Below are 14,111 nucleotides of genomic sequence, written 5' to 3' on the forward strand. Positions count from 1 at the left end.
TTCAACTTAATAATGTGTGTTTAATTGACCAATTGATCACTTTTAGCATCAATGAAAAAAAGAGGAAAAAAAAAGCAGAATAGAAAATAAACATGATTCAAAATTATTCTGTATTACTAAACATTCCAAAATGAAACACAAACTATAGATCAAGATACATCAGCAGATTCTATACAATGATCCAGTGGTTCAAAAGAAAAAAAAAAGAATGCAGAATAAAACAACAGACTACACTAGGTGAATAGATTCTAGAATCACAAGGTTATAGATCTGTGTTGTGACATAGTCAAGGATTATTGCATAATCTTCTGAATGCACCTTCAATTGAAACAACAAATGCAATGTATTCAATGAAATGTCCTACTAAACTTCCTCTCTCAAGTACACCAGAACTAGGCTGGTACTAGATTAAAAACATATCATCTAGCACTAGAAACAGTTGTAATAAGACAATCTACATATGAAATACTTTTATCACAAAAACATTTCAGGTCCGAATAACTCCACTGACAGAGTTGTCTTTTTTTAATAATACATTCATATCACAGGAAAGACATTTTTGTTTTCAAATAGTTCTAAACTCTAAACATTTTATCAGTGATACAGAAATTATGTTTTTTTTTAAAGTTTCAAACACTAAGGATGTGTCCAAGCACTAGGTCCTAGGCAGATGTTTCAAAGGTCATGGGTCATGATGGAAGGCAACATTTTATTCAGGATTCAAAACATTCCTAAATACATCCAGCTCTACTCTATACATGATCAATTCAGAAAGCCACTAAGCCTTGAACATTTTGCAATAGAAACTAGTTCCTATGTCCTCTATTTCAAAACGTTTCCTCTTTACTCACATTCATTATCTCAACAAGTTTATAAGTCAAGACTGACTCTTTTAAGAAGAAAAAAGCAAATATTTCTTTTAGAAAAATGTTTGAATGAAAGAATCAAGGCAATGCATTGGATGTTGCCTTGTTACTTTGGTTAAAGTTAATAAAAATAATGCTCCAAATTCAAAACAAACCAATCAAAAAAAAATCTTAGAGAAAACAATCTCAAACAAATCTGCATAAATTATAAATAATAATTGAGATTTTTTTTTGACAGCCTCACTCAAGTTTCAATCACTCAAGAATTCTTGCCTAATAGTGATTTTTTAATTTGATTTCAAAGTACAAAAAAAAAATCTTTATTTTCAGAAAATGTGCAAAAATATAGATTTTTTTTGCAAATGACAAAAATTGTCAACAAGTCTAAAAATTGTACAAAGTTTGAGGGCAACTAGTTATGATGTCATAGTGCCACCAATCTGCAATGCCTTCTTTCAAAACACCAGTTTTTTTTTTTTTATTAATTTTAAGATGTTTTTTATCCACTATAAACATCTCTTTAAGCTTAATAAATCTTACAATTAAAATGATTTCAATTGATGTAAAGCTAGATTATGGTCCAAGCTACCAAAATAATGTATTTATGTTATTTACAATTAAGAAATTTTTCAAAAAATTCTTTAATTTGTCTCAAGTTTTCTTGAAAAAAATAAGTACTCTAGATTACATTTTAAGATTTTAGATCTAGTAAACCTACTAATGATTAGTACTAGCAGTTTATATTTCTAACATGGGGCACATATAAATTTCCTACATACTGACATACTGTGTGTGGTATGTGCCTCAGACTTTCCTCATGATAGTCCTGAGTTTGAACCCATGCTTTGCAGAAAGTTTGAACTAGGATGTGATCCAATTCTGTAGAAACAACTGAAAGTCATTATAAAAAAATGTTTTTTTTTTATATTTTGAAAATTAAGTAACATTGTTTTAAAAACTTAACTTAAATTACTTAACTTGAATTTTGTTATCATAAGATTTAAGAAATACCCTTTTAGACAACAACCATAAGGGCTGACTGACTTGGACAATCTTAATGTTGTAATAATGAAGTTTTCATAAATATCCATGTGACATATATATATGTATGCCAATCATTTTTACATTATGTTAGAATGGATTCATGAAGGCTACCCTTTAATATTACTTTTAAAGTTTTACATGCTTTTTTTTTTATAACCTTTCTAAAAATATATACCAAATAAAATTTGTGTGTGTAATTTTCCCTTAAAAAAAAATTACACAACTCATTTTGAACAAGATCAAACCAAACAAATTACTTTTTCCATGTAATTCTTACAGTTTCATTTCATAGAAGCTAAACAAAAGAAAGGAAGTAAGTATATGTCAGAGTACCATACAGTAGGAATTGTTAACTTTCCCAAAATAAAAAAAATATAATTATTGATCTTAAATTTATCTGGGTAATAATTTTCATTCATAAAAAAAAAAATTATGAATAAAACCAAGCAAGAATAAATAAGAGTAACTCCACATTTAGCCACAATGTCAAAACAGAGAAGGCGAGCTAGTGCAATCCCTTTTAAAGTGATTTTTAAGATTGCTGTTAGGTTCAAATTTATCTAGTACATATAGTCCCTCTCTCATTTTAGTCCAAACATTTTTTTCCTTCCTTAAAACCCAAGACTTGCCTCATGGACTGAACAAAAAAAAAGGTGTAGATATATTTGAGATAAGAATACACCTGACAATTCATTGGACATCTTACAAAAATATTCAAGTGGATCTAGTTTTAGACAAAATTACATTAGAAAGTTAACCATTTCTCAATAAGAAAAAATTATATTCCATAAAAACTGGGAAATGTATTGTTTCAAAACTTTACAAATAGGCATTCACTAGTTTTCTGTTTAAAAGAGAAACTTCACAGAGCAACCCTTTTTTTTTTTCACCATCTAATTGATCATAAATGAGTTAATTAGTATAAGAAATCTCAAAGTAAAAAAAATTGAAATAAAAATATAATCATAACCTGTCTAGAGATTTATATAGATCTATAAATTTTTTTATTTTTATGGCAGCATCTACTTTTGTACATATCCAAAGCTCTCTTTAACAATACATTTATTAAAACAACACAATAGTATTTTTTAAACAGAAAACAATTTACTATTTTTGTTACTTAGCTACATACAGAGCATATTAATAGTTGGAAATTAACTTTGCATTACCCCCCCCCCCCCAAAAAATAATTATTTCAACCCAAAGTAATTAGTTAAATTAAATAATATAATACAGTGGAATCTGGTTAATGGGACCAACTGCTTTTTCAGACCGAATCCTAGAGTAATAAAGCAAATTCTATTATGTACGTTTAAAGTTATTCACTTATTTGAACCTACATTTAAAAAAAAAAAAAAAAAAAGAGACAAAAGAAGGAGAATGAAAAAAGAAGCCACAAGTCAGCACTTAGAGTGGATACAAAGTAGTTCAGCAAGATAGTTCCTGGACTTCCTGAGAGGACAAATGATTTGATGTGGTCAATCAACATCGGCAGAAAAATACCTACCATTGTGTTGTAGAGTGTATCAAAAAGAAAACATGTATGCAAATTTATTTGTCAATGAACAAAGTAAGTAAGCAACAGTAGTTCTTGTTTGCACATTTGCTGTATGTTCATATTGTGCAATAAAAGTTTAATAAACATTTAATGTGCTAAAATGATAAAACTCCTGTATGAGGCATGTTCATGCTGGCTATTAGGACCAAAATGATGGCATCTCAATATGGTCACAGCTAAACCTCATTCTATTGTATTTGGTACACAAATGGGAAGAAACAAAAAGCCAAAGTTATTATTCAAATTAAATTATTAATCATTTGATACAATTAGAATATGCGATTGCACAACTATCACCATATCCCTAATTAGGGTTTTGATTATGACTAATTTATTAGTAGTTCATATGGGGAAGAAAAAATGCTGAAAATGAAGTTTAGAATGTTCTTAAAAAAGAGATATAGAAGAAAGTTAGGGAACTGAAATTACTCAATTAGTGCAAAAAAAAAAAGTGTTCAAGAGTAATATTTTATAAGTGTAATAAATAGCAGAGTTGAGATTATGTTTGATTCATTGGCCATGTACAAATGAAAACTTTAGATCCTAATTATGCATGACTGACAAGCGGTTCAATATTTTCAACCAGTAGTACACATGCAGTTAAGCCAGTTTTCAAAAGATACAATTTGCACAGCTTGGACATAGAACATTATAAAAACTCCAAATAACCATGACTGCTCCAACCATTTGTTACTTCTACAAAAATAGAGATATTCTAGAATGAAATTCAAAAGCAATTTTGGCCAGGTGTAAAAGATGTCAGTATTTGAAGATTTTCAATACATTTTTAAAAATATACTTGGAAACCAAAGCTTTTGCTTGCAGTTGCAAACCAGTTTTTCACATTTCTATTATGAATTATAATTCTTGTTGCATCGCTGGAAAAATTTATTAAAAAAAAAACACACAAAAAAACTCAAAAGTATTAGAGAGCAGAGAGGACGGGTGTTGGAAGCATGAGCAAAGACAACCATTTTTGTTTGAGTCCAAATATACTAAACAAAAAGAAAAAAAAAAAAAACTTTATAAGCTCAAATCAAAAATGGATTTTTAAAAAATTGAAAAACACACACAGGGTTAAAGGAATACAATAGGAGAGCAAACAATGTTTGACTTCTTTAGTCACTTGAATGCATATATTTATATGGAGTTCATTTGTGTTCAATCTTGTAAAAAAAATCATTTGAGAAATAACCAAAAAAACAACAAAATTAAATACTCAAAGTATAAAATTTAAATTAACACAGCTCTAAAACCTTGCTTAAAGTTAGCTCTTGTGACTAACATATTTGTTGCAACTGGTAGAAGTTGAGGCACCACTACAACCAGCACCATCTCCAGCAAAAGATGAGGAGGATGCAGATGTGGAAGGGTGATTTGAAAAGGAAGAAGTTGATGGAGTGTTCACTTTTTTCTTCAGGGAGTCCAGGTACTCCTGCTGTGATTGTGCAATCACCTGAGCTAAGATGTCTTCTTCACTCCAGTCAGAAAGACCTGAAAATATTTATATGTATTATATGTATTATTAATATTAGATATTTAAAAAAAAAACAATGTTGCAAGTACTGGGCTACATAAAACATAACATTTTATAATGATAAGGAGTACCATAAAGTGTGGGAGGTAGGTGGTCCATTATACAGACAGAATTATTATCATCTCCATTGGCACTGGCTCCACTCACTGAGCTGTGGGGTGGACTGTGGCGTGGAGATTTGGATGAGCCTATGGATGAAAGCAAAATATAAACTATATTTTCCAGACGATAATTTGTTGGAACAGTATACAGAACATTTTTAGCATGCAATATACAATACGAACACCTGTATTTCATAACAATAAAGAATGTGTGCAAAAATTTAAATATAATGGTGCATCAAAAGGTTTGCAATAAAAAAATTTCATTATAAGGATTGCATTAACAGATAAATTATTGCCAATTTAAATGTAAGCCATTTATAATTATCAAATCAATAAGCATTAATAAACAATTTCCACTAGACTAACATGTCAAGATTTTTTTGGTTCTTGAGCTTAAACTGATCTAATAACAATCAAGAATTAGTCAAGAGAAAGATCGAATACCAGGCAATGAAATAAATTGGTCATCAGACTGCATTTGTTGTTGTGGACTACTGTTGCCACTCCTTAGTTGTCTTGGAGACCTCATGGGAGCTGATTCTAGTAAGTTGTGAGAGACATCACTAGTAGAGCTACAAGTTGCACTGGCAGTTCGAGCCTGACAAATTTTAATTTTAGAACAAGAGCAACATTAAAAAAATACTTTTTAAAAAAAGATTATATAATTAGTTTGGATCAATCATGCAATTAGATTTGTAATAGATTTAGACTAACAATAATAAATCTATGCAATTTGAAATATTTAACCGATTGTTTTTGTTTAGTGCAATTTCATGCTTTTAGCTTTGGGAATGCCTATCTTTTGTCTGGACCAGTTTGGAAAGGGGGAGGGAGAAAAGAAGAGAGTATCTTGGTGAATGTTATCATGATCGCTTTAATAAAAAAAGTACCACCAGATATGTTAAGTAAAATCTCTTTCCCCTGTTCAATACCAAACAAAATAATTAATTACCAAGAATGAATGAATTAGTTAATTTTTTAAATTGATTCTTGTGTTGTCAGGTACAAGAAATAAATGGGCAAAATCTCAACTTGATCCAAGATTGAGTTTGGCGAAATAACATGTACAAACCTTTTACCAGACAGAAAGAGTGAGTTGCTATAAGCTTCATAAAAATACAAGCTTATAAAAGAAAATTCTGCTGTAAATGTTCATAAACAGAACATTAGATTTACACAAATATTTCAACCCAAGCTGTCAAATTATACTGGTTTCACCATTAATAAGAAAATAACAAAATATACTTCTTTTTTTTAAACTGGATATCACAGATAACAGGAGTTTTACTTACAGAGGCACCTTTTGATCTGCGAGTGGATTTCTCTTGTTCTCTGAGCCACTGCAAATATGACTCTCTGGCCACTTGCTCATCTATTGATTCTTGTGTCACTTCCCAATCTGTTTCTCTCAGTTTATCTTCCAACATGGTCTGCAGGATTACATATTAAACATAACTTACTGTTATTGTTGTTTTTATATTTCTTAAAAACAAACGTTGACAGTTAACTTACTCAGAAAAAAAATGTATTGACAGTTATTACCTGCTCTATATGAAATGTTTCTGAACTTTTGATAGCATCATGCATGAGATTTCTTTCCGCCAGCTAAATCAACAATAAAAATATTTTTTTCTATAAATATATATTTTTTATTTCTTTTAAGAAAATATATAAATAAGTTATTATGCAAAATGTAATAACTAGTTGAAAAGCATCTGTAATTATATTAATGTATTCAAATATCAACCAACAGTGAAAAAAAAGGCATCGCTCATATTAATTTATGCAATCTGAAAAATAAAGTCATTTATAAATAACATTATAAATTGTTTTATTATTATGAGCCAAAGTACTCCATTCATAATAAGCCTTAATTTTAAAAAATCCTTCTAAACCATTTCATGAATAAAAGTAGAGATGTGATTTTACCAATAAAGTCTTCCCCCCCCCCCCCCGACAGAGCTTTTATCATTGATATGTTAAATAATTAAACAATATAAATCTTAGAAACTAACCCCAGGTTGGAGACCTGGCAATCCTAATCCTACACCAATGGAAGCTGCATAGGGATCCACTATTGAGTTGTAGTGAACATTTCCATGGTAACTGAGCCGTATAGGAGGATTGTCTGTTTTGTAGGCAGTATCAAATGTATTCATAGGGTCTGAATAATTTGAAAAACAAGAATTGTAGTTTTTTAAAAATTAAGTACGTTACCGGTATTCAAAGAATTGTGATTAGTAAATTATTGATAGAAAATGTGTATGATTTTTTTTTAACTACTATACCTAAACTATATTGGTACACTTCCACTGGTCGATTAAACAACTCAGTTATTGCTTGAATTTCAAGGTGATTGCCATGACATGAATCCATTCTTTTTCTATTGATATATGTTGTGAAATCTTCAGTAACATATTGAGAATAGAAATCTGCATTCTTTGACTGGAGACAAAATTTATAGAAATTTTGATTAGCACTTTAACAAACTAAAGACATGTATAGCTAATTGATTACTTGCTAATATATATATAAATATTACCATATAATCAAGACAATGTTTTCTAACAGTGCCATGCATCTCTTGGTCCCCATAAACCTGATCAGCTGTGAAATAATAAGATTACCAAAGTATTAGAATAGACAGACATTTCAGTGGATACTATTGTAGAATATATTTTTACATAGATTTTTTAACTACTGCAATATTATAAATATTCAATTTGTAGGTGAAAGTTGTTTCTCTCGAACAAGATTGCAATTTTAAAGTAATCTTTCAAAAATGCAAGGTCAATAGTCTTGATCTACTTCTTCTTCTAGTCAGCTGAGATGTAGGCTCTTTTAATGTCTATGCAATGAAAAAATAGCCAATTTATTAACTGCTTAGCACCATCCAAAATGTTTCCTGAACTTGGTTTAAGCTAGAAAAAACATTTTTATATACATCTATACATATAATTTTCTTCATGGCTCAACAGTCTGGACACTAAAAAGTAAAGGAAAGAGCACTCACTAGCCAAGTTTGGGTAGAGATACAGAAAATAAGTGAAAATTAAGAGTTTGTATCAGAAAATAAATTAGTATTTGCATTTCATTCATTCTTTACTACGTGCAGAATTACTTTACGGGCCTTACGAATAGCGAAGTCATACAGTATATCATAAAAATTCTTTTTCCTACATAGATAACACTTAATAGCAAGAATTACCAAATGTTTCAATTTATCTACGAGAATTGTTGATCTCAAGTAATTCTTCATTAGTTTGAGGTGCAAGAAGCTTCTTTCACCAGATTCCACAATTATGGGTATTGCATAATGCAGGGTTGTTTTTTTTTATCGCGCGTAGGATTGTGTTTTCCATATTGAATGACACCCCAAAATGACAATTTTTGTCTATATATTTCAGGAGATTTCTATGAGTTTTCAAAAGATTAGAATAATTTCCGGAGATTTCCATGAGCTCCTGGAAAATCTATTATAAGTTATAAAATTGTTTAATTTAATAATTAACACCTAGAATTAGCGCGGGTCCTATGAAAGTGCGGGGCCAACTGCAGTCGCATAGGTTGCAGTGGCCTAAGGCCGGCCCGGTAAAATAGCGGCGTATGCTATGCCTTTTGTTGACTAGTATACTATAAAGCAGAAAGTAAAACATATGTATGTATGTATGTCCCGAATAGAAATCAAAACCATTTGACCAATCTTGATAAAATTTGGCATAAATGTTCCTTAGATCATGGCAGAGACTGAAGTGTATGCTTAATGTCCTTCCCACTACCAGAAAGCCCTAAAAAAAAAAAAAAAACTTAATTTATCTTTATTAAAAAACAAAACTTTTTAACAAATTGAGTAAGCCCATTTTCACAGTATTTTATATTAGATTAAATTATCAATATGTCAGCTAAAGTTTTAAACCCCATTTTCACACTATACTTTCATTTTCATGGCAAAATACTAAAATAATGTTAAGAGAATATTCGAGATGTTTGACATAGATCTAAATCCAATCCACTAGATAAGTAATACTCAAAATAAGACCTGCAGGATGTGGGTCATATCCGACCAATATACAGACATACACACACATATATATGTGTATATATGTATGTATAAATAATAAATAAAAAAGATGTTTATTTCAAGACTAATCCTTACAACTGAGTGACTTTTGAACTAAAATGTAATTTTTTTTTAAATTTAGTTAAGACATGAGAATATATTAAATGAAGTTGACCTACCTACTGCTCTGAACAAACATGCCCCATCCTCTCCCATTTTCTTGATTATAAATCCTTTTTTTTCTTTTAAAGCTTTTTCAAACCACTGCTCAAGCTGTCAAATAGAAAACATTAATGAAAGAAGGTGATACAGAAATAATCATTCCAACTCAAAGTTTCCAGTTGAATACTGGATTGACAAAAACAGCAGCTACTTTTTTATCTTGTACATCTGAATTATATGACATTTATATTAAAATAGTTCCTTTTTCTCTTTAAATTTAGAACATTTCTTTGCATATTTGTATAATTAGTTATCTCTATATTTTAATTATCCTTTTGAAGAAAAATTCTGGTGAATTCTTAGTACAGGTAAAGTTTCCTTGAGTCTACTCCTCAATAATAATAAAAAGATGACCAGATTAATGTTAAAAAAAAAAAAAAAAGGTCACCTTCATTTCTCAATAAAGAAATTATATGCATACATTCTTACTCAAATGTGAACGATATCAGGCAACAGATTCTAATGTCATTCTTTCATTTATAATTTGATGACTATTTCTGACATCTTTTAACCAGTAGGACCAGCTGGTTAAAAAACAAAATTAATGTGTCCTGAGTTGATACTACAAACCAACTTTGACTGAATACAGAAAGGAACAATGTGATATTAACATAATTTATCATAACATTATTTATCATAGTATAGGTAATAAGATGTAAAAGGTTTCTTTATTACAAAGTGTATATAAACTCACTCTGTCTGTCTGGTAAAAAGTTTTTACATGTTATTTCTCACACACCCATTCTCGGATCAAACTGAGTAATGAGTAATGGTTTAATAAAGCTTATTAAATGTATTAAAAATCTATTCTGTACTAAAAATTTTTTACTAGCAAGATGCTTTCTTATGACCAAAGCTATAGAAGTCACATTCATCAAAACAATGGAGGAACTTGACACCCTGATAGATGAAAGAAGTAGAAAATCCTTAAAACAAAATGTGCATGAAAATAGAACCCTGGACAGCTAAGAGAGACAAACCAATTGAAATATCTGCAAGTAGGACAATTATCTGAACTCACTTGATTAAAAAAACCCTCTAAACCTATAAATACCAGTTTGAAAATATAAACCCTTCAATGAGAAAAGCAGTACAGTACTAGTACAAGAATGATTTTTCACAGTTGAACTCCAAATCTCTTTTTGCTATCAGAGCCTTATTGAAAACGTAACAAAGAAATCTACCTAAAATCTATGACAAATTTTTAAGGAAGTAAATAATACAATTTTATTTATTCATTACCTCCAGCAACCAATGTGTCAGTGATCACAAACAAAACTTTTAAGAAGAGCTGGCATTCTCAAAGAATAGCCCAACGGAGAATAGCTGGAAAATTTCAATGGGCAATCTCTCAGACAGCTTAAGCGCCAAAGGGTTTAGCATTAAAACTAGCAGAGTACCACCTTATAAACTACTTGACCCATTTAGGTTAAAAAAAATAAAAACATCAGATAGTCAAATGGACCAATGCCAAAAACGGTCAGACTTGAACCTTTAAAAAAAACCTCTCCAATATCAACCAACTCAAGCCAGCACTTTTATAATAAACTTTTAATCAATCTCAGCAGTAGCAATCTGTCTGTAATTACCACTCTTTCCAAAGAAGGTGCATAAATTACAGAAAGTGACATTTATTAAAAGATGGGACAATTCTGACCAGAAAATGTTAATGTTGATCATGTCCTTCAAAGCTGCATCTTACCCGTATACAGTGCTTTTTTTGTAAAAGAATAGGTGCCTGTACTTATTGATGGATTGCCTAACTTTTAACTACGAATAAATTAATTATAAATAAACGTTAAAATACAAGAAAAGTAATAATTTTTTCTGTCACAAAAAAAGCACTGCCCTTATCAAGATACAGTGGTGGCAGAATACAATTTAAGAGACTAACTTTATGGAGGAATGCTGGATCTGATCTGAACCAAACTTCATAGTGAAAATGAAGAGGAAGAAGCTTAAAAAAAAAGAGTCATGGGAAGGGTCATAATTAAGCTTTCGAGTTAAATTTTATTCTTTTTTTTTGTATACCTTCTCACAGTATTATGTAAAAAAAAAGTCCAACTACGTTCAGATGCTTTCTAAACATTTTTATTCGTACTAACCTCATTGATATTTTCTGGAACTGCTGGAGGTTGACTATGTTCATCTTCACTATTATATTCTTCATCACATTCTTCAACATTTGTTCCTAAATGTGGTAGATTGTTTGTATTGTTAGGAAGAGCACCTGGATTAGGCACATGATTATTGCGATGTTTTCGAATAGTTCTGTGGGGTGATGAACGATGGCGTCTTTTATGATTTGATGGGGCTTCATGTCCATCAAACTCATAAGATGTGCTTGAAGACAGTGATTGGGTCAATCCAGAAAGAGAGTGTGATAAATCATCTCGGCCAGATGTTGATGGTAGCCATCGTGTGGGTGATGTCCTAACTCGAGGTGTCTTTTCAAGCCTATTTTCAGAGTTACTGCTGAGATGATAATGACCATGCTGGAGTGAAAGGCCATGACCATGGGGGTGGCCAACAGCTGAATGGGGATCAGTAGTTTCTGTATCATTTTTCTCTTTAACAACCTTCTTTTTTGGTTTGATGGTCATTTCTCACTTGACGGCTGTCGCCTACTTTATTAGTGAATATTGACTCAGACTCACTGTGTCGAATCTGATTAGACTCTAGATCCTAGTAGTTCCTACTCCCCTAGCCTAGACTTAGACTCTAGAGAAATTAGTAAAGTAGATCTAGATCTAGTCAAGATTATACGTTTTATTTCGTAGAATCTAGATCAACTATTCTAATCGTAGGGTAGGTCGTAGGGTTAGACTAGAACTAGATTTGATTCTGATTCTATTAATCTATTTCTAGTCGAGTCAAGACTCGAGCCTCTAGTCTAGTAGATCTATATTATTCTGTATATAGTATATAGATTCATTATAGATCTACTAATACTATAATAAATAATATTATTAATATAGATGTAGATCTACTAGATTTAGGTTAGCAACAGCTACAGTCAGGGCTACAGCTAGACTGAGACTCCACCGACGCCACCGTGACAGTAAAGTTGACCCGAACTAAACACGATAAAAACCATTGACTTTATCAAATCAACCTAACTAAATTCTAAATTAGGAATGTGAAATAGAAGAAACAATTGATTTGCTAAAATACTGCGTTAACAATAAAAACAAACAATAAATCGCAAGCGTATGGCGTCTTCACTGTGACGTAATTTGTCTATTTACATCGACAGCGCCATCAAAAGGGCGAATACTCTTATGCAGTGAAATGGATATCATCTTCCTTAGGGAGTCTAGTCTAAAAAATCGAGATTAAAATAATCATAATAATGTAGAATCTTCTCTTTTTTTCAGACCCTCGATCTAGAATCTAGATTAGATCTAGCTAATCAATAAAAGACTAAAGTGCTTGAAATACATCTAGTTTCTTGTAAAAAAAAAAAAACAACTAGAAATATATATCAATAGTGATTCAATAGATCTATATCTAAAAATCAAATAGGATAAACGGATGATTTTAAAAAACGTAACATTCATTATTAAAAAAACAAAACAGTATAATTTTGTTTTTAAGAAAATTTGATATGAGCATCGGTGGTCTAGTGGTAGAATACTCGCCTGCTACGCGGGTGACCCGGGTTCGATTCCCGGTCGATGCAATATTTTTTTTTTGTAAGGCACTGCTTAAATCGCGTCGACCCCTTTTTACAATTCTACACTATTCGGCGCGTCGACCCCTTTTTACAATTCTACACTATTCGGCGCCACCAAACAGTAAACGCATTTTCCTTCATGAGCACTTTTACTAATGTTACAAAATGTAATCCTAATGTATAATATCCATGGGCGTGCGCCCCCCCGCCAAAGAAATTCCCCCTCCTCCCGCAGGATGTGGAATTTTAAGACTGACTTTTTTGCTTTGATTTTGTTTATTTTAGGTGAGATTTTAATGTTAAACCATCACTTCACCCAGCGCACCCAAAGGGGGTTTTGAGTTTTAAATACCCCTCCAGGTGGTTTTGAGGTTAAAACACACCTCTTCTATAAAACAAAAGAGGGGTTTTGTGTTTAAAAAAACCCTCCAGAGGGCAAACTACCTCCATAGGGTTTTAAGTTCAAAACCCCATTCAGCGGAGTTTGAAGCTAAAAACTAGCTCTTCAATTTAAAATTAAAGTAGGCCTATACTACACACACAAAACTCTATGAGCGTAGCCAAGAATTTACCCCCCCCCCCCCTTTTTTTTTTCAGAGGGCTTTAAATTTAAAACCTCCTCCAGATGGTTTTGAGTTTAAACCTCCACACACACACACAGATAGCTTTAAGGTTAAAGCAAACTACAGTCACCAAATTCTACGAGCGTAAGGTTTTTTTAGTTTGTTTATAAAAAAAAAACATCTAGAGGTTTTTTGTAGTTTAAAACCCAACACTAGATGGTTTAGTCGATAAAACTTTTCCTTATAAAATCTAAAGCAAACTACAGTCACATGCGCGTAACCAAGATTGGTAACAAATTTCTACCAGTCGCTAGGCTCCATTAATACAGTGCAGTGAATACCAGATTTGATTTTTTAACAAAAATTTTTTAATAGCAGGATAATGCACTGTATAAACATCAGAATATGCATTTTGTATAAGCAAACATAGAGCACCATCTGTGCTGACACTACTAATACTTTTCAAAGAGAATCTATACTT

General features: G+C 31.2%; 1 protein-coding gene and 1 non-coding gene across 2 annotated transcripts; one reads left to right on the plus strand and one right to left on the minus strand.

Annotated features, from left to right (window-relative positions):
- LOC106052247 (OTU domain-containing protein 5-B-like) lies at window positions 1-12,721 on the minus strand. The gene is made up of 10 exons (XM_013207572.2): window positions 11,497-12,721; window positions 9,349-9,442; window positions 7,652-7,716; window positions 7,398-7,554; window positions 7,125-7,273; window positions 6,652-6,714; window positions 6,402-6,539; window positions 5,554-5,707; window positions 5,077-5,193; window positions 1-4,962 (listed from the first exon to the last, which is right to left on the minus strand). The coding sequence occupies exons 1-10, from the start codon at window positions 11,992-11,994 to the stop codon at window positions 4,736-4,738; spliced, it is 1,662 nt and encodes a 553-aa protein (XP_013063026.1). The 5' UTR covers window positions 11,995-12,721; the 3' UTR covers window positions 1-4,735.
- A 281-nt stretch (window positions 12,722-13,002) lies between these two features.
- Trnas-gcu (transfer RNA serine (anticodon GCU)) lies at window positions 13,003-13,073 on the plus strand. The gene has a single exon. It is a non-coding gene; the product is annotated as a tRNA-Ser (tRNA).
- The last annotated feature ends 1,038 nt before the right edge of the window (window positions 13,074-14,111 follow it).

Source organism: Biomphalaria glabrata, chromosome 4 (assembly GCF_947242115.1).
Source record: "Biomphalaria glabrata chromosome 4, xgBioGlab47.1, whole genome shotgun sequence".
Lineage (NCBI taxonomy): Eukaryota > Metazoa > Mollusca > Gastropoda > Planorbidae > Biomphalaria > Biomphalaria glabrata.

Excerpts from the sequence above, each read along its gene's own strand:
- LOC106052247 (XM_013207572.2), bottom strand. The coding sequence starts at position 11,994 with ATGACCATCAAACCAAAAAAGAAGGTTGTTAAAGAGAAAAATGATACA. Across the intron at positions 7,717-9,348 it reads ATGTTTGTTCAGAGCAGTAG|CTGATCAGGTTTATGGGGAC; the intron begins GTAGGTCAACTT and ends ATTATTTCACAG. Across the intron at positions 6,715-7,124 it reads TGCCAGGTCTCCAACCTGGG|CTGGCGGAAAGAAATCTCAT; the intron begins GTTAGTTTCTAA and ends TTGTTGATTTAG.